The sequence below is a fragment of the Manis pentadactyla genome, chromosome 15 (genome assembly GCF_030020395.1).
Source record: "Manis pentadactyla isolate mManPen7 chromosome 15, mManPen7.hap1, whole genome shotgun sequence".
Classification (NCBI taxonomy): Eukaryota; Metazoa; Chordata; class Mammalia; order Pholidota; family Manidae; genus Manis; species Manis pentadactyla.
This window is the reverse complement of record NC_080033.1, coordinates 82,461,679-82,478,108: the sequence shown is the minus strand read 5'-3', so window position 1 is coordinate 82,478,108 and position 16,430 is coordinate 82,461,679. Positions and strand designations below refer to the sequence as shown.

Sequence of the window (16,430 nt, the reverse complement as noted above, 5' to 3'; positions counted from 1 at the left end):
TGAAGCCCAGGAGGTGGAGGGCAGTTGCGGTTGCACAGAGGAAATGTAGGCAATGCCAGAGAACCGCGGTGGGTGGTTGCAGGGGCACAGACCACCTTCGCCGATTTTACCGCAGTAACAAAGTCAGCGGTGTGACTGACAATCCACTTCGACCGTGAAGAATCCTTGCGCATACGGAGCTTGCAAACGGGGAGAGAGGTCTGCCAGCACCCACCGCTAAGCAGTTTACCCCTCAGCAGACCCCCACCCAGGGGTCGGGCAAGGGGCGGGCCCCGGTCTTCGGGGCGCGGGAAGGCCCCCCACTTGGGGGCGCAGCGACTCCCAGGCGGCGGCGCCCGCGATGCCGGGACGAGCAGTGCGGCCGCGGCGGGCCCCGGGACCTCGGCGGCTCCCCTGCGCTGTCGCCCCGAGTCTTCCGTCCGGAGTTGCGGGGGCCGACTGAGCTCCGGGCCTGCTCAGCCCCGCCCGGGCCGACGGCCCCGCCTCCTCTCTCTGCCCGGGACAGAACTTCGGGTCCACAGCGCGCACCCCGCAGCCTCCGGAGAGGCCGCCGCTGCGCGCCTGCGCGGACCCGGCAGCAGGACAGAGCTCTGAGCGTGCGCGTTCCGCCCGCTCGGAGTCGGCAGTTCGTCGTCCGATCCCGCTCATTGGCTGAGAGGTGGAACGTGGGCCGGTCCCGCCGCTGATTGGACGACGCGCGAACAGCTGGGGCCGCGCGGGCCACGCGGCGGTGGGGTGCGTCGCTCTTCGGCTATGGCGTCCGAGCAGCCGCTCGTGGCGGTCACCTGCACCGCGCCGGTCAACATCGCGGTCATCAAGTACTGTGAGTGCGGGGCCCGGCGGGGGACGTGGGCGTCCGGCACGTCCGTCCCAGGCGGACGCTTGCTGGACACGGTACAGGACGCCCTTCCCCGGGGGCGACTCGGCTCCCAGGGTCACGCCCCCGGGGCACCCGGGCTGCCCCCCCTTTCTAGCGCCTTGTCGTTTGGAGGCCTGCACTTGCGGACTTCGCAGTCGCTGTAATTTCTGGAGGTTCACCCGGGCGGTCGCGGGCGCCTGCGCTTCCCTCCCCGAGTGCTGAGCCCTGCTCCCCGGAGTGGACATTCCAGGCAGCGCAGCCAGACGTCCTTTGAAAGGCCCCGGCACACAGCGTCTCGTGCGCGGTTAACAGCGTTTTGAGACGTCAGGCTTTCAAGCTTTGCTTTGTTGCGAGTTGTGCGGGAATGAAGGTCCTGCAGAAGTGGGGCGGGTCCGAGCGTCTCCCGGGAGGGCCAGCAGGGAGATTGGAGTTTTCAGTAACTGGGCCTCCTGTTCGGGAGGAGGCACGAGGATGGTAGGCACTGCAGGGTGACTTGCTGAGTGAGTGAGAGAAGATAAAACAGAAGCCATGAAGCAGGGAAAGGGACAGGCCTCCAGCTCTGCTCTGGGTTGCAGAGCTCAGTGATGGGGGGAGCAATCCAGGAGGGCTTCCTGAAGGCAGTGGGGGCGGGGAGGCGGCAGAGAGAACCTGTGTTGTACAGTGAGAGAGTGGGATCCAGGCAGGAGGGGAGCTGTGGGATTGGAGTGGGGGTGAACGGGAAGCACTGGCCAGGGACGGCGGCAGTGACGTGCTGGGCCCTGATCCTGGCCTGGCCTGGCCTGCGGTCCTCTTCCAGGGGGGAAGCGAGATGAGGAGCTGATCCTGCCCATCAACTCGTCTCTGAGCGTCACCTTGCACCAGGACCAGGTCAGTGTGGGCTGGACATAAATGCCAAAGCAGATGTTTACTAGAGGTCTGTTAAACTTTTGCTTAACATTTGGTAGCAGTAAATGCCAGACAATGAACTGTGGCATGTGGCATGCTGTGGGCACGCTGATCGCACATGCACGCACAGCCCCAGGGCCTCACACACGTCTGCACACGCCTGTGCCCCTGGTCTCTGGAGCACCGGTCCGATGGCTCTGCGGGGGGAGATGGGAGCATGGGCCGTGCTCTGCAGTGGTGGCCACTCAGCCCCAGGCCTGGTGGCCACCTCCTGGTCCCTGAGTCCCTACCACAAAGGACTGTGGTTGGAAAGGCCTCCCCAGCAGAAAGGCTGGATCTGCCCCTGAGGGGCCTGCATTTTCTTTCCCAGTTGAAAACCACCACAACGGCTGCCCTCAGCAGGGACTTCACCGAGGACCGCATTTGGCTGAATGGCCGGGAAGAGGACGTTGGACAGCCGCGCCTCCAGGCCTGCCTGCAGGAAAGTGAGTGGGATCCGCTGGGTCCAGCCCGGGCCTCGCCCTGGAAGGTGCCTCGGACTCCCCTCCCCACCCTGCTGAGCCCTGGGGGACGGGGGAACGCCTGTTAGCAGGAGCCAGTGGGGCCCTGGGGTCTGGGGCTCCTGCCCTCACAGAGGCAAGCTGCTGGGGGCAGGAGGGCCGGCTCTGCTCCAAGGCTGTCCCCTTTGCCACAGTCCGCCGCCTGGCCCGCGAGCAGAGGAGCCCCGGCAGCGAGGACCAGCCGCCCCTCCGCCTCAGCGGCAAGGTCCACGTCGCGTCAGTGAACAACTTCCCCACGGCTGCGGGCCTGGCCTCCTCTGCAGCTGGCTATGCCTGCCTCGGTGGGTGCCCTCAGGGGGACTGGGCCGGGCGCCACAGCGGCACACCTCACCCTGGCAGCCTTCAAGGAGACCCCACCCGGGGCTCATCCCACACACCCGGGTGCTAGGCTCTCCTGGGGACTGAGTGTGTAGGACCCTCCAGGTTTCCTGTGACAGAAACCCAGCTCAGAGTGGCTCAGCCTAACAGACAGCAATTTTCTTGGCTTACCTACTAGAATCCCGGGGTGCAGCAACTCTGCTCTGGCAGGCCCGGGAACCCGTCTTCTCCCTCTGAACCCCAGCTCTGGGCTCCTCTGGGCCGCTGGCCCCACAGTGGCGGGTGGGGGCTCAGGCACACCAGGGGTGATGCTCCCTGGCCTAGCTCAGTTCACGTGTCTGTGCCGAGCCACCTCAGTGACCAGGGTTGGCGAGCCAGGCTTGGGGGGCCCCACTGTTGGGGTAGAGGGCTTGGCTCCTGGACTCCCGGCTCTGCGTGCCACCATCAGACCCTTACCAGGCCTGGCCCCACAGCAGCCCTGCAGGCTCTGGGGGGGTCTCTGCATCTCGAGTGCAAGCTCAGGGGTGGTCACCTGGCAGGTGGATGCTGACCAGAGGAGCGGGGCTGACCTCATCCCGGGAGCCTCCTGTTTCCTGGGGGCATGCTCCTGGGCGGTGCTGGGTGTAGCCGGGCTGGCGCCGCCCCTCCCCACTGCCTGAGCCCCCCAGCGGCCCTCTCCTGTGCCCACAGTTTATGCCCTGGCCCGAGTGTACGGGGTGGAGAGCGACCTCTCGGAAGTGGCTCGCCGGGGCTCGGGCAGCGCCTGCCGGAGCCTGCACGGAGGCTTCGTGGAATGGCAGATGGGGCAGCGGGCCGACGGGAAGGACAGTGTCGCACGGCAGGTGGCCCCCGAGTCACACTGGCCTGAGCTCCGAGTCCTCGTCCTTGTGGTGAGCGGGAGCAGGGCAGGGACGGCTTCCCCGGCCTCGGCCGCTGGGGCCAGGCTGCACCCAGCCTGGGCCTTGAGCGGCCCCGAGCAGCCTCCCAGGAACAGCGGCCTTGTGAGTGGGGGTGGGATGGAGTAGGTGTTTGGGGCCTCAGGGCTGCTCCCTCCAGGCTGTCTGTCCCCGGGCAGGTGAGTGCTGAGAGGAAGCCGACTGGCAGCACTGCTGGCATGAGGACCAGCATGGAGACCAGCGCCCTGCTCAAGGTGAGGCCGGTTTGGGGTGGGCGCTCCCCAGGGCCTTTCCTGCACATAATGGCACACCGGGCTCTGGCCACGCCCTTCCAGCCTGAGCTCAGGGGCTCTGCCTGGCAGCCCGTGCCCAGGACGCTGAGGCCCGGGTGGGGCTGCTGCCTGGGGGCTGGGCTGGGCTCTGCCCCTTGCCTGTGCCCTGGGCACCCTACTGAAGGCCTCATCAGAGGGGCTGTTCTTGCAGTTCCGGGCCGAGGCTGTGGTGCCGGTGCACATGGCGGAGATGACCCGCTGTGTCAAGGAGCGGGACTTCCAGGGCTTTGGCCAGCTGACCATGAAGGACAGCAACCAGCTTCACGCCACCTGCCTGGACACCTTCCCGCCCATCTGTTACCTCAACGACACCTCCAGGCGCATCATGCAGCTGGTGCACCGCTTCAACGCCCATCACGGGCACACCAAGGCAAGGCGGGGCCGGGAGGTGCGCCATCCCCGCCAGCTCCAGAACGTGCGGGCGCTCCTACGCAGAGCCACGTAAATCGCAGCCGGCCCTGAGGCGGCCTCTAAGGACCTGCCTTACCCCACGCCTGCAGGGCGTGCGTGGCTATGTCTGGCTCTTGTTTCATTCTGTTTCTTGGCCAATTCTCTGGTGGTGTGACCCCCCCAGGCAGAGTCCTGGTGCGGAGACCCCTCGCCTGGCCCTGAGTTGGCAGGCACAGATGCCATCGCTCCCCCAGGTGGTTCGTCTGGGCCGAGTGGGGCCGCTGTGTAAGTGTTCCATGCTGGCCGTGTGGGTTCCAGGTGGCGTACACGTTTGATGCCGGCCCCAACGCCGTGATCTTCACCCTGGACGATACCGTGGCTGAGTTCGTGGCCGCCGTGAGGCACTGCTTCCCCCCCGAGTCCAACGGAGACGAGTGAGTGGAGATCCCGGGTGGGAGATGTGGAGGGCGGGGCGCACCAGACTGCAGTGCTCGGTGGGGTCCCGCAGCAGGTGGCGGTGCCCGCAGGATGCACGCAGTGTGTCCCCAAGCGCCCCTCCACTGTGGCTGCAGGGGCTTCATCTCGTCCCAGCCCCGGGGTCACGTGTGCCTGCACAGTGTGGCAGCCCCTATGTGGACAGTGCCTGCGGCCTTGCTGGGACCTCAGAGGCTCACATTTCTCCCTTCTGGTGGTCCTGTCAGCCCCCCATTCGCAGAGGGTGCTGGAATATGTGGGTGATTTCCCCTATGGCCATAACTGGGGCAGTACTGGTGGTTGGGGGGCCAGAAAGAACACTGACTTCCTCCCCGCAAGGGGCAGACCACATGCCCTGACCAGGTGGCGGCCGCAGTGCCCCCTGGGAAGGTCTGAGCTCTTCCCCAACACCCTGCTCCTGGCGAGCTTGGCAGGTTTCTGCGGTGCTGAAGCCCCTGGGGCAGAGCAGTAGCCGCGGGCCAGGGGGGAGCTCGGCACCTCCTGGGGGTTTTCTGAAGTCCTGCCCTCCTGGCGACACAGCCGGGCTTGGCTGTGTCCCGCCTGGCTCTGCATGTGGTAAAAGCTGCCATTTCACCCACCTTGCAGCATGCAGCCCAGGGGCGTTGGTGCAGCCAGCGCTGTGCCAGGGCCCCGCCGTCCCCCGCCGGACACTCACCTGCCTCGCTACGTCTCTGCCTTCCTTTGCCAGGTTTCTGAAGGGGCTGCCCCTGAGGCCCGCTCCGCTGTCAGACGAGCTTAAAGCCTTACTGGGCATGGACCCCACCCCGGGCAGCATCAAATACATCATTGCCACTCAGGTGAGGCCCCGCACCTGGGCCTGGCGGGCCCAGGGTGTCTGCCAGCGAGGGCCCCCCCCCCCCACTGTCTCAGGCGGGAGGCCCACTTTTCGGCTCTGAGGGCACCTGGAGCCACTTTGTTCCATCCGTCTACCTGCTTTCTGTGTGGACAGTCAAGGGTGCCCTGCAGGCTGCCGGGTGGGGCAGGGCTGGGAGGTGGAGCCCTGAGGACAGAGAGGTGCTGGGCACCCCAGGGCCCCCCGCCAGGGCAGGTCAGGACCCTTGGTCAGTGGTCGTGACCCAGGCCACAGGCTCTATTTCCCAGCCCAGACTTGCGGCCCACCAGTCTGGACGCTCGTGGTGGGACAGCAGGGTGGCGCCCCCAGCTGTCAGCCTCTGGCCTGCACTAACTGGGAAGGGGGGCGCCCCCATCCCTGTCTGTCTCCCTGACCTGCAGTGATTTATCTGCCCCCAGGTGGGGCCCGGGCCTCAAATTGTGGATGACCCTCAGGCTCACCTCCTGGGCCCCGACGGCTTGCCGAAGCCAGCTGCTTGACCGCCCCTGATAGGAGCCCGCTGCTGCTGGGATGAGGACTGCTTTGCTGGGACTGGGGAGCTTGGTGTGGCGGAGGCTGGGCCGGGCTTGCTGGCCTTGTGGGCGGCTGCCCGGCACGTGCTGTGCCAGGCTGGGGCGTTGGGGTAAACTTTGGCACAGCCCAAGTGGTCAGGAGCCAGCCCCTCACCGTGTGCGTCCCCGACCTGCACCCAGCGCTTTGCCGAGATGAGAGCTGGGAAGGGGCCAGAATCGGAGCAGGGACCTGGGGTTGAGCCGGTGGGCGTGGGACTGCCGCCAAGGCCCCAGGCAGGGCTCCCTGCCCTCAAGCCCTGGGCCATTCCTGCCACCCCGAAATAGCTCGGCCACTGTAGATGATGGGGCTGGTGTCCCCCCTTGGAGGTGCAGGACGTGGTCCCTGTAGGCCTTAGGAACCCTCCAGAAAGTGGGGGTGATGGCCACCTTCACTCCTCTGCCAGACTTTGGGCCGGCTGGCCGGCAGGCTGCTTCATGCAGCGACTGGCGGAGCGTCCCAGCGGGAGGAGCCCTGGGCTGGCCCTGGAAATAAAGGCCGCCTTGCTGAGCCCTGGCCTGGCTGGCTTCCTCTTGGTTCTGACACCAGTGTTCCGGGTCCTGCTGTGAGGGCAGGGGCCGGGGAGGGCACGGTGGTGTGTGTGTGCCTGCTTGCGCCTGTCCCCGTGGCTTGCCCTCCAGTTGCTGCCCACAAAGCTGCCCCGAGGCTCTGACAGGTGTGGGACGTGGTTGGGGTCTGCGTTAAACTCCCAGCGTCCGTGACAAAGTGGGACCCAGATGTGCACACAACAGTACTGACCTGGGGCTGGTTAGCCCCAACTCAGAGGCTCCTTGGCTCTAAAGAGCTCCCCTCCCTGTGTCCTCACTTGCCTGGGGCAGGCTTCCAGGAGAGAAGGCGGGTGGGCAGAGGAGGAAGCCGGCCGAGGGCAGGCGGTGCCACTTCTGGGTTTTCCCCAAAGCTCTGCACAACCACGCCCTGCCTGTAAGGCAGCCCCCTGAGCAGAGCAGTGCCTGCACTGGATGGCTGACCCGCCTCCCTGTGCTGGCTCAGCCACCGACCTCCGGAGAGGGGTCTGCCCCCTGGTTGGGGGGTCCGTCGTGTGCGCAAGTGACGGTCCCACCCCTCTAAAGCCGTCCAGGAACCCGGCCTCTCACATCTCTTGGGAGAAGGCTCTCCAGACGCCTGGGATCCCCCGGTCTGGAAGCTCCGAAGAGGAGCTCCGTGTCCTGGGGGCGGCTGCGTCCACTTCACGGAGTGGTCGCCCCGGGGCCCAGCCTGCCCGTGACCACCCCGTCCCAAATGGCCCAGGGGATGCCTGGGGAACGCAGAGTGAGCATGGCTGGCGGGCAGGGGCGGCATCTGGCACGGATGGAGCAAGCCCGGAAGTGGTGGCCTCCCCGGCGGGGCCTCGGGACGGTGCAGCGAGGAGGAAGCGGGCGCAAGGCAGCCGCTGGGCTGCGGAGGGAGGCCTGCCGCTCGCGGGTCCCGCCGGGAGGAAGCCTGGGGGTCGGGCAGGGCCTCGTCCGGAGCGGCCGGGGCTCCCGCAGTGCAGAGCCCGGGCTGAGATCCAGCCCCCGGCCTGGCTTCCCACCGCCGGGCAGGCCTGGCCCCTGCGGCCGGGGCGGGGCGGGGCGGGGCGGGGGCGGTGCCCGGGGCGGGGCGGGGCGGGCGGGCCGCGGGCGCACTGCGGGAGCCCCGACGACCGCGTCCCTCGCCGCCGCCGCGATGGGGCAGATCGAGTGGGCCATGTGGGCCAACGAGCAGGCGCTGGCGTCAGGCCTGAGTGAGTGCGCGCGTCGGGGGGGGGCCCGGGGACCCCAGGCTGCGGCCGTGGGAGTGGGGGGGCGGCGGCCTAAGTTTTGGGCTGGTTGGTGGGGGCCCAGAGAACCCCAGGCTGCCAGCCAAGAAGTGGGGAGTCGGCGACCTCGTGTTTGGGCTGGAAGGTGGGGGCCCGGGGACCCCAGGCTGTGGCCCGGAAAGTGGGAGCGGAAGCCTGGGGTGGGGGGTGGAGACCGCAGCGAGGACCTGCGGCTGCCAGGCCGGAGCAGAGCGGCCTGGGCTGGGGCTGGGGCTGGGCAGGCCCGGAAGGCAGACACTCCGGACTGCGCAGAAGTGGTCTGAGAGCCCGCTGCCCCTGCAGACCCCCGTGGCACCCACCTGTCCCGGCCCCCTCTTCAGGCCCCAGGCCCCAGATCTCCACCCCAAGAGAGGAAGTTGCAGCCCAGGGAAGAGGCACTTCGCCCCCAGTGGCTTCCGGGGAGGCACCACCTGCCCGGGTTGGGAAAACCTGCTGAAAACCCACTAGACTGCCTGCTTCCGTGGCTGGTGCTTCCCGCCCTGGAGTGGGGATGCTCTCAGGGGAACCTGGGGGACAGGGGTGGTCTCCTCCTGCCCCCCGGGCAGGGCTCCCTCTGGGGCAACTGCGCATCCTCTGGTCCAGCCCCAAATCTGTGCAGGTGGGCATCTGGGGTGTCAAGGTGGCTGGAAGCTGTCAAAGTGACCCCTACCAGCTCAGCACCCAGAGACCACCCCTGGGGAGCAGGGGCACCCCCAGTCACCTGCCGCCCTGTGCTCAGGAGCTTCCGTTTGGGAGCAGCAAGGTCCGCACGTGGGAGCAGGGGCTTCTCAGGCCAGGCGGGCCCAGGCCAGGGTCCAAGGCAAGAGGAAACCTCTACCTGCCTCCTGGGGACCAGCCACTCCCAGGAAGGACCTGCACCCAGGGGCAGCGGGGGGAGAATGTAGGGACTGTGGTGACAGGAGAGGTCCCAGCCCACCACCATTGCCCTGGCACCCACCTGGGTGTGGGAGGAGCCCGCTCGGGTCTGGGAGCAGAGAAGGGCCTGCACGGAGGTCAGTTTGGGGTGAGCAGCTTTGGGGCGCAGGCCTGTGGTCTGTTCTGTGACCAGGCAGGTCACCCCACTTTGGGTGTCCAGAATGGCTGAGGCCCTGCGGGTCAGTTAAAGGGTCACCCTCCCTTGTCCCCAGCTGTCCTGCCTGCCTTGGGTCATGAGGCCTTAAGACAGCCAGCCTCCCCCACAGCCCCGCAGCCGGCCCAGGGAGCAGAGGGCAGCGGAGGACCCTGAGCCGGCAGGAAGTCTGGGTTCTAGTGCCTGTGTCCCCGGGTCGGGCTTTCCCTCCATCACCTCACCACAGTGTGGACACCGTGGCTCAGAGAAACACGCTCCGGCCGCGTCCCCACCACCACACAAGGCTACCCTGTGGCCCTCTCCGCCCTGAACTGCAATTTTGCTGACTTTTCTTGGGACTCTAAGCTGTAGCCACCTGAGACTGCCCCGGCCAGGCTGGGCTGCTAGCTGCGGCAGCCCACAGGCTTCCTAGAAAAGCCCCTCAGACGTGTCACCTGCTGAACGCTCTCCAGGGGCGTTGGCCTGTGAGGAGCAAAGCCAGCTCCTGACGGGCAGAGCCCCTGCTCCTCCCGGCCCCTCCCTTCCCCAGCTCACAGGCTTCCTTCCTGTCCTGATCTCCTGGGCGACCCCAGGGCCTTTGCAGAAGAGGATTCTTCCATCTGCAGCACCCGAGGCTCCTTCCCTGGAGTCGCTTGCAGGCATTCCCAGGGCACCCAACCCAGAGCAGCCAGGGTGTTTTCTGCCCCGGTGCCCTGCTCTCCTTCACTGTCTGACGTTCGTTTCTGTGCCCTTGGCAGCCTGGAGGCCCCCGAGAGCAGAAGCCTGTCTGGCTTGGCCCTGCGCACATTAGGTCCTCTGTCGGTGTTTCTTGGGTGACAGAATAGCCCTCAGGCCTCCCTGGTGAGCCACTGCCATCTTGCCCCCTCTTGCTGATGGCGGGCAGCAAAACTGAAGTGCAGAGTGGAGAATCACACCCCTAAGACGAGAGGGCAGCGTGCTGACTGTGCAGGAGCCTGCCACCCTTCCCTCTCCCAGCTCACTGAGTGTTGACAAGCAAATCGGAGAAGTTAATGTGTAGCTGAGCTTAGCACCAAGAGCAGGTCACTGGGAAGAAGGCACCGCGTGGCCTCAGGTGGCACGGGCTGAGAGAGGGCAGCTGGGGAGGCACGGTCAGCAGGGCCTCAGGCTTTGGACTGGGGGGGGGGCTCTGTGGGGAATGGGCTGAAATGGGAACCAGGAAGGGCTCCCTGTGTAAGAAATGGACCCGAAACCGCCCTTAAGGAGCCTCGCTGCTAGAGCCAGACAACAAAGTCACAAACTAGACAAAACCTGGCGGCTGAGGGCTGTGCTGGGTGTGGGCTGCAGGCCAAAGCTGCCCTGCTCTGTCCCAGCAGAGGCAGAAGTGAAACTGTCTGTAAGGGCATTTCCTCAACTAGGGCCACAGGAAGACAGAGCCTGCCAGGCCTGCTCACAGACGCACCCGCCATTTGAGGAAGCAGACTGCTCTGAGCGCGGACCGGAGAGGGGAACAGGCAGCCTTAGAACCAGAACCCGGTGCTGTTTGGAAAAGACTTGAGAGTATGGCACATGTTTAAGCACATGAGTATGAACTTGTTCAAGGAAATACGGGAATAGGAATAGGAAATCATACAGCAGAACAGGGCAATGCAAAGAGAGTGTTTGGAAATCAGGATACAAAGTTATTAAATGTTAATGGACTAATTGAACACTATATAGAGATGAAGATAAATTCAGTGAAATAAAGGTGGGTCTTAGGAGACCTCACAGAATTCAGCTCACAGTGACAAAGAGGTGGGAATTGTTAAATAGAAGACCCAACACATGTATAATGGGGATTCCAGAAACAAGGCTCTTGGCATGAAGGTAATAGAAAAGGGATAATGGGGGAGCATTTTCTAGGAAGAAGAGATCTCAGATTGAAGGAGAAAAGAAAGTCCTTTACAGAATTAAAAAAACAAATCCCTTCTGGGACACATTGTAATGAAATTGCAGACCATTAAAGAAAATCAGCATTTACCCAAAGAAAAAAATGGGTTAGTGTCAGACTTACTGCAGCCTTACCATCACTGATAATAGATGCCAGAAGACAATGGAATACCTTAGGTGCTGAGAGAACAACGTGAGTTCAATGTCCAGATAAACTGTCCTCCAAGAATGAGGGCGTCTTCAGGTACACGGTCGCTGCTGACAGACCTCGTGAGAGGGTTACGGAAGGGTGTGCTTCAGCAGGGGGGAGACGGGGTCCAGGAGGAAGGGCTGGGACACAGGAAGGGAGACGCTGGTGAATAAGTATTGACTGTAAATAATAGTAATGGTTAATTTAGGGTGAGATTGACATTAAGCATTCTGAAGCCCACCTGTGGTTTAGGAAGAGGAGTCTTAGAGTGTGACCGAGTCAGCGGGGGATAGGAGAAGCGACGGAGCTTGTTAAAGGGAAAACATAGAATAAGAATGAAATAAGTTCACATTATCTGTAATCACACTCAAACTATGTCAAACTCACTATCAGATTGGTTAAAACATAAAAAAGTCAGCGATATCAGATTATTCATAATACAGTCCCAAACTGGAGGCAACTGAAATGTCCCATAAATGGATAAATTAACTGGCCAACTCCTACGATAGAAAACCCAGAGAAAGAATGCGCCGGTGACCCTTGCACACCATGGGAATGACCTTGACAGCCTTCTGCTGAGCAAAAGGAGCCAGGTGTGGGGTTCCAGGTACCAGCTGTGCAGGGACACCAGAGGACCTCCTGGGGTGACAGGACTGTGGCTCTGGGTGGGGTCGCATGGGGGTACACACAGGTAAGAAGGCATCAGCTGACACACACACTTCACTACATGTGGTTCTGGGGCTGCTGGTGGGCACGGCTGCACAACTGTGTGAATGTCCTTAATGCCACCCAACTGTACACTTTAAAATGGCCAACATTGAAGTTTTTGTTATGTGTATTTTACCACAATTTTAAAAATTGCCAAAAAAAATTATTGGGCAGAAAAAATCCAGATAAATGCTGCTGACAGCAGGCTAGCAGGAAGCATGGCCACACAGACAGGAGGTGACGGGGGTGGAGCAGCTGGCAAACGCTAACCAGAGGAGGGGCGAGGGGCAAGACAGCAGGGGCCACAGAGCTTGGGAGTGCGTGCCCGGGGCTCCGAGGCCGGGGGACCTGCCAGCAGGTCCTGGGACACAGCCCTGCTCCGCCGGTGCCCGCCGCCCCGTCAGCCCCTCCTGCCACCAGAGCCGCCCCTCGCCGGCTCACTAGTCACTTGCTAGGAGTCTGACCCCGCCTGGGTCCCGTTCCCGGCAAACGCGTGGGCGGCCGGGAGGCCCACCTGCTGGAGTTGGGGCCCCCCCGCTGACCTGCTTCTCCTCTGCCCACAGTTCTCATCACGGGGGGCATTGTGGCCACCGCCGGCCAGTTCACGCAGTGGTACTTCGGCGCGTACTCCATGTATCCTCCCGGTGTGGACCCCAGAGCAGGGTGGGCCCCTGGGGTGCAGCACCTCCGGGTGCTCGGCGCTGCTCTCCTTCCCCGGGGCAGGCCCACCAGGCCCCCTGGAAGCCGAGGCGCTGGGGGCGGAGGTGAGTGGGGAGGGCGGACTCCCCCCTGCGCCTCGGTGTTCTCATCAGCAAGGGGGCCCCCTGTGGCCCCTGCGCCGGCGGGGCTGCTCCTTAACCACAGGCTCAGCGCGGCAGGCCTGTTTGTGACCCTGCTGGAGTACCCCCGGGGGAAGCGGAAGAGGGGCTCCACCATGGAGAGATGGTGAGTCCCCGCCCCGCCCGGGGTCTGTCCCTAGGGCTGGGCGCAACCCGGAGGGACACCTGGCCAGCAGCCCTGAGGAGCCCGGCTCCGGACCAGCCTGTCCGTCCCCTGCACACTGGGGCCGGTGCCTGCCCAGCTGCTGGCCCTGTGGTCCCCGGGGGGGGGCAGGCAGTAGGGAGGCGCTGGTAGGACGCAGTCTGTCTCCCCCCACCCCCTGCCCAGTGGACAGAAGTTCATGACGAAAGTGGTGAAGATGTTCGGGCCCCTCTCCAGGAATTACTACATCCGGGCCTTCCTGCACCTCGGGTGAGTCCCTGCCCCACCCCGCCCTCTCGAGGGAGGAGGGCAGTCCTGGGGTAAACCTTCCCCCTGGCCTGGCTTCCAGGACAGGAGAGTGTGGGTCAAGTCAGGTTCCTCCTGGTCCAGCTGCTCTTCTAAACAAAAACCTAGGTCCTGGGCTGTGCCCAAGGTTCCCTAAACCAGTTTCCATCATCTTATCCACAAAGATTCACCCCAAAACTTAGTAGCTTAAGTCAGGAATGCCCAGGGGCTGGTCTGGGCAGCTCCGCCCACTGCCATGTGCTGTCTGGTGGCTGCCGCGGGGGGGCCGGGGCCAGGAGTTGTTAAGGTACAAATCCAGGCAGATAACAGCTCAGGGTGTCTTGGCAAGGCCGGGCATCCCTGCTGACAGGTCCTGGGGACGGCGCACTGTTCTGCCCTGAGACCTGCGGCCTGTGGCCCGGGCCTGGGCGCAGGCTGCCCTCTGAGTCTCCCGTCCTCACCCCTCCCAGGCTGTCGGTTCCTGCTGGCTTCCTGCTTGCCACCATCCTGGGGACAGCCTGCTTGGCCATCGCGAGCGGCATCTATCTGCTGGTGAGTGGCCCCCAGGGTGCTGACACCTCTGCCCCCATGCCGAGGCCAGGAGCCCGTGTCCTTGCTCCTGTCGTAGTGGAGACAGGGACAGCCGTAGCGACCACTTATTGAGCATCTAACGTGCACCAGCTGTTTCCCTACATGTGTCTTTGGATCTGCACCGCAGCCCCTCAAGGTGGCTGGTGGGTCCCACTTTACAGATGGAGAAGTGGGAGCTCAGAGAGGTGGCGTGGCCCAAGGTGGTGGGGGGAGAACCCCTTCCTCAGGCTCTCCTCATCTGGCCGTCCGGCTCCAGCTTGAGGAGCGGCCAGGAGCACGTCCTGGGGAGCCCAGATAACTGTCAGGGCAGGGCCCTGGGTGGCCGCTGGGGCCCCCAGCTCCAGGCGCTTGCTTGCGTTTTCCTTGGCGTGGACGCCTGTCTTCCCGCGTGCATGTGGCCTCAGGAATGCGTCTTGCGTGTGTGCTGCCGCGTGGCCAACGAGCTGTCAGTGCCAGTGGCCTGTGTGGCTCCAGGCCCTCCCTGGGAGAATCCCCTCCTGTTGCGTGTCGCTCTGGCCTGGGACTGTCTCCCACACCGCCGGCCTCCGCACCACCACCCCGGGGGCCCCACATACCGTCAGCGCCCATGTCACGTGGCCGGGCCCTGAGGACTTGAGAGAGCTCCTTGGCTGAGTAGCCTTCCTGGGTCAGGGGTCAGCCCCTGCCCCGTTCACCAGGACACCTCACCCCGCGCCCAGGATCCCCCCACCCCCCACGTGGCCCACGCAGTCTGCAGGTCTGGCCACTTTCCCCCTGAAAGGCTGGCTGGCGTCCCTGCCAAATGTGCCCGTGGTGCCTCCCCAGGCTTTGGCCGCCGCCGCCTCCTCCCGTCGCTGATGCTATCGGCCCATTTTCCTGGTGGGGCCTTTGTCTTTCTTGTTAACGTGCAGGAGTCTCGTGTGTGTGGTGACCACGGGTCCCCTGTAAGTGTTAGACGCTGTGGGTGCCCTCTGCCCCCCTGTCAGGGCTCTACTGTAGTCCAGGAAGCCCTTCACTGAACAGCAGTTTTTCCGTTTATTTACATTGTGGTTTGTGCTTTTAAAAAAATCTTTTTCTCTGCCCGCATGCCGTGCTTTCCTTCATTCTCTTCGATCAACATGATAGTTGGACTTTTCAGGATAGAATGTTCTAGTTTTTAAGTTAGGAGGTGGGATCTCAGATGCCCATTTTATTCTTATGCTTCACAAATTATAAGAAGTCACTCTTTTATGTATCAAATATGGAATACAGAATTTTATGTGTACCTTCTGAGGTCCAGTGGGCCTGCCACGGTGGTGTGGGGCCCAGGAATGTGCATTTTAAGCCAAGACTGAAGTCTCTCCATCCCACCGATGCCTGGGAGGCCTGGGGGGGCTGCCGCTCACCAGGGCAGAAGGCCGCCCCTGCCAGCCGCCCGGCCCACGGCCCTTGGCATGAGGGAGCCCCAAGCCGCAGCCCCGGCCTCCCTGCCCTGGTCCTGGCCCACAGTCCTGGGGGGGCCCTGGTCTTGGAATGCGCACCTGGAAGTGGCCTCCGATGCTTTCAGAAACCCTGGGGTGCTGCGCGCCCTCCCCTTCGGGGCGTCTCCCGCGGTGGTGGGACCACAGAGCAGCTCCTGGCTGTGTGGCCTCAGGCCAGTCACTTAGTCTCTCTGAACAGCCCCTTCACATCTTAATGGGTTCAGATTTCGGGTCCCACCCTGTTCCCTGGTGGGAGTGCGGGGGTTTGGGGGACAGCTGCAGGGGGTGGGGACTGAGTGGATGGGGGCACAGGGTGGGGGACCAAGGCGTCTGGGGGTGGGGGGTGGGGCTGGAGGGAGGGGGCGGTGGGGGCAGGGCTGGTCCCAGGAAGACCCCACGTCCAGCCCCTCCGTGTCCCACAGGCGGCTGTCCGCGGGGAGCAGTGGACCCCGATTGAGTCCAAGCCGAAGGAGAGGCCGCCGGCGGGGGGCGCCATCCAGCAGCCGCCCACCAACCCCCCACCCCGGCCCCCCGCCGAGGCCCGCAAGAAGCCCAGCGAGGAGGAGGAGGGGGCAGCGGCGGGGGTCCCTGGCGGCCCCCAGGAAAACCCCATCCCCGTGACCGACGAGGTCGTGTGACCGCGCCTGGAGGTGCCCTGTGACCGCGCCCCCAAGTGGACCCGCAGAAGCTGTGCGTGGCTCTTCCTGGGCACCCAGACCCGAGGGAGCCCATGCGCAGCCGCCCAGCCCGCGCCCACCCTCAGCAGCCGCGTCTCTGGTTCCCAGGGGCGCCCTTCCCTTCCCTGAAACACGGCAGCTGGAATTCCAAGTGTGTGCGTCTGTCTGTGCTCTGGGAACCAGCCGGCGGCGCCGGGCCCCTGCGCCCGCGATGGCCCCCAGCTGCCTCTGCGCAGCCGGGCCGGTGGCGGGTGGCTTCCAGCCTGCCCTCCGCCCGGTCCACCCCACGCCCCAATACGCGCAGGGCAGCCCCAATGGCAGGGCCTGGGGAGGACCTCGGGTGCTGCCTGTCACTGCCCTGCTGGGAGCCTCTGTGACCCCCCAAAGCTTTGCCTTCAGCTCACACCCTGCCTGGGAAGCCCCTTCCTCCCTGATGGGCCCACCCTGGGCACCCACTCTCCTGAAGCCACAAGCCCCTTCAGTCTGTGCCTCCTGCCTGTCCCCCTGCCCTTGGCAAATCCTCCTCTCTGAGCCGGGGCATCGGCGGTCACCCCACCAGCGCCTGAGTCCAGCACTGTGCTGGGGGCCACCCGCTTGACTCCCGCGCACCCCCACCCAGCCTGGCTCCGTCTTCGTGACTCCAGAGT

At 64.4% G+C, this 16,430-nt stretch overlaps 2 protein-coding genes across 4 annotated transcripts; both read left to right on the top strand.

Annotated features, from left to right (window-relative positions):
- Window positions 1-668: 668 nt before the first annotated feature.
- On the top strand, window positions 669-6,647 carry MVD (mevalonate diphosphate decarboxylase). Of its 2 annotated transcripts, none has more exons than XM_036924226.2 (10): window positions 669-823; window positions 1,656-1,726; window positions 2,115-2,229; window positions 2,439-2,585; window positions 3,313-3,512; window positions 3,698-3,772; window positions 4,002-4,220; window positions 4,559-4,674; window positions 5,424-5,532; window positions 5,987-6,647. In XM_036924226.2, the coding sequence occupies exons 1-10, from the start codon at window positions 754-756 to the stop codon at window positions 6,065-6,067; spliced, it is 1,203 nt and encodes a 400-aa protein (XP_036780121.2). In that variant the 5' UTR covers window positions 669-753; the 3' UTR covers window positions 6,068-6,647. The 2 variants fall into 2 exon arrangements, with proteins under 2 accessions (XP_036780121.2, XP_036780122.2); XM_036924227.2 differs by having other exon boundaries at window positions 5,969-6,647.
- A 1,086-nt stretch (window positions 6,648-7,733) lies between these two features.
- Window positions 7,734-15,934, top strand: LOC118931611 (cytochrome b-245 light chain). Of its 2 annotated transcripts, none has more exons than XM_036924228.2 (6): window positions 7,734-7,881; window positions 12,374-12,443; window positions 12,681-12,755; window positions 12,978-13,061; window positions 13,547-13,628; window positions 15,511-15,934. In XM_036924228.2, the coding sequence occupies exons 1-6, from the start codon at window positions 7,824-7,826 to the stop codon at window positions 15,742-15,744; spliced, it is 603 nt and encodes a 200-aa protein (XP_036780123.2). In that variant the 5' UTR covers window positions 7,734-7,823; the 3' UTR covers window positions 15,745-15,934. The 2 variants fall into 2 exon arrangements, with proteins under 2 accessions (XP_036780123.2, XP_036780124.2); XM_036924229.2 differs by having other exon boundaries at window positions 7,735-7,881; window positions 15,529-15,934.
- The last annotated feature ends 496 nt before the right edge of the window (window positions 15,935-16,430 follow it).

Bases quoted from the DNA above. Each gene is read 5' to 3' on its own strand.
- LOC118931611 (XM_036924228.2), top strand. From the start codon at position 7,824: ATGGGGCAGATCGAGTGGGCCATGTGGGCCAACGAGCAGGCGCTGGCG. The intron at 12,444-12,680 runs GTATCCTCCCGG...CCACAGGCTCAG, and splicing joins TACTTCGGCGCGTACTCCAT to CGCGGCAGGCCTGTTTGTGA. The intron at 12,756-12,977 runs GTGAGTCCCCGC...CCCCCTGCCCAG, and splicing joins GGCTCCACCATGGAGAGATG to TGGACAGAAGTTCATGACGA.
- MVD (XM_036924226.2), top strand. From the start codon at position 754: ATGGCGTCCGAGCAGCCGCTCGTGGCGGTCACCTGCACCGCGCCGGTC. The intron at 3,773-4,001 runs GTGAGGCCGGTT...CTGTTCTTGCAG, and splicing joins AGACCAGCGCCCTGCTCAAG to TTCCGGGCCGAGGCTGTGGT. The intron at 4,221-4,558 runs GCAAGGCGGGGC...TGTGGGTTCCAG, and splicing joins CCCATCACGGGCACACCAAG to GTGGCGTACACGTTTGATGC.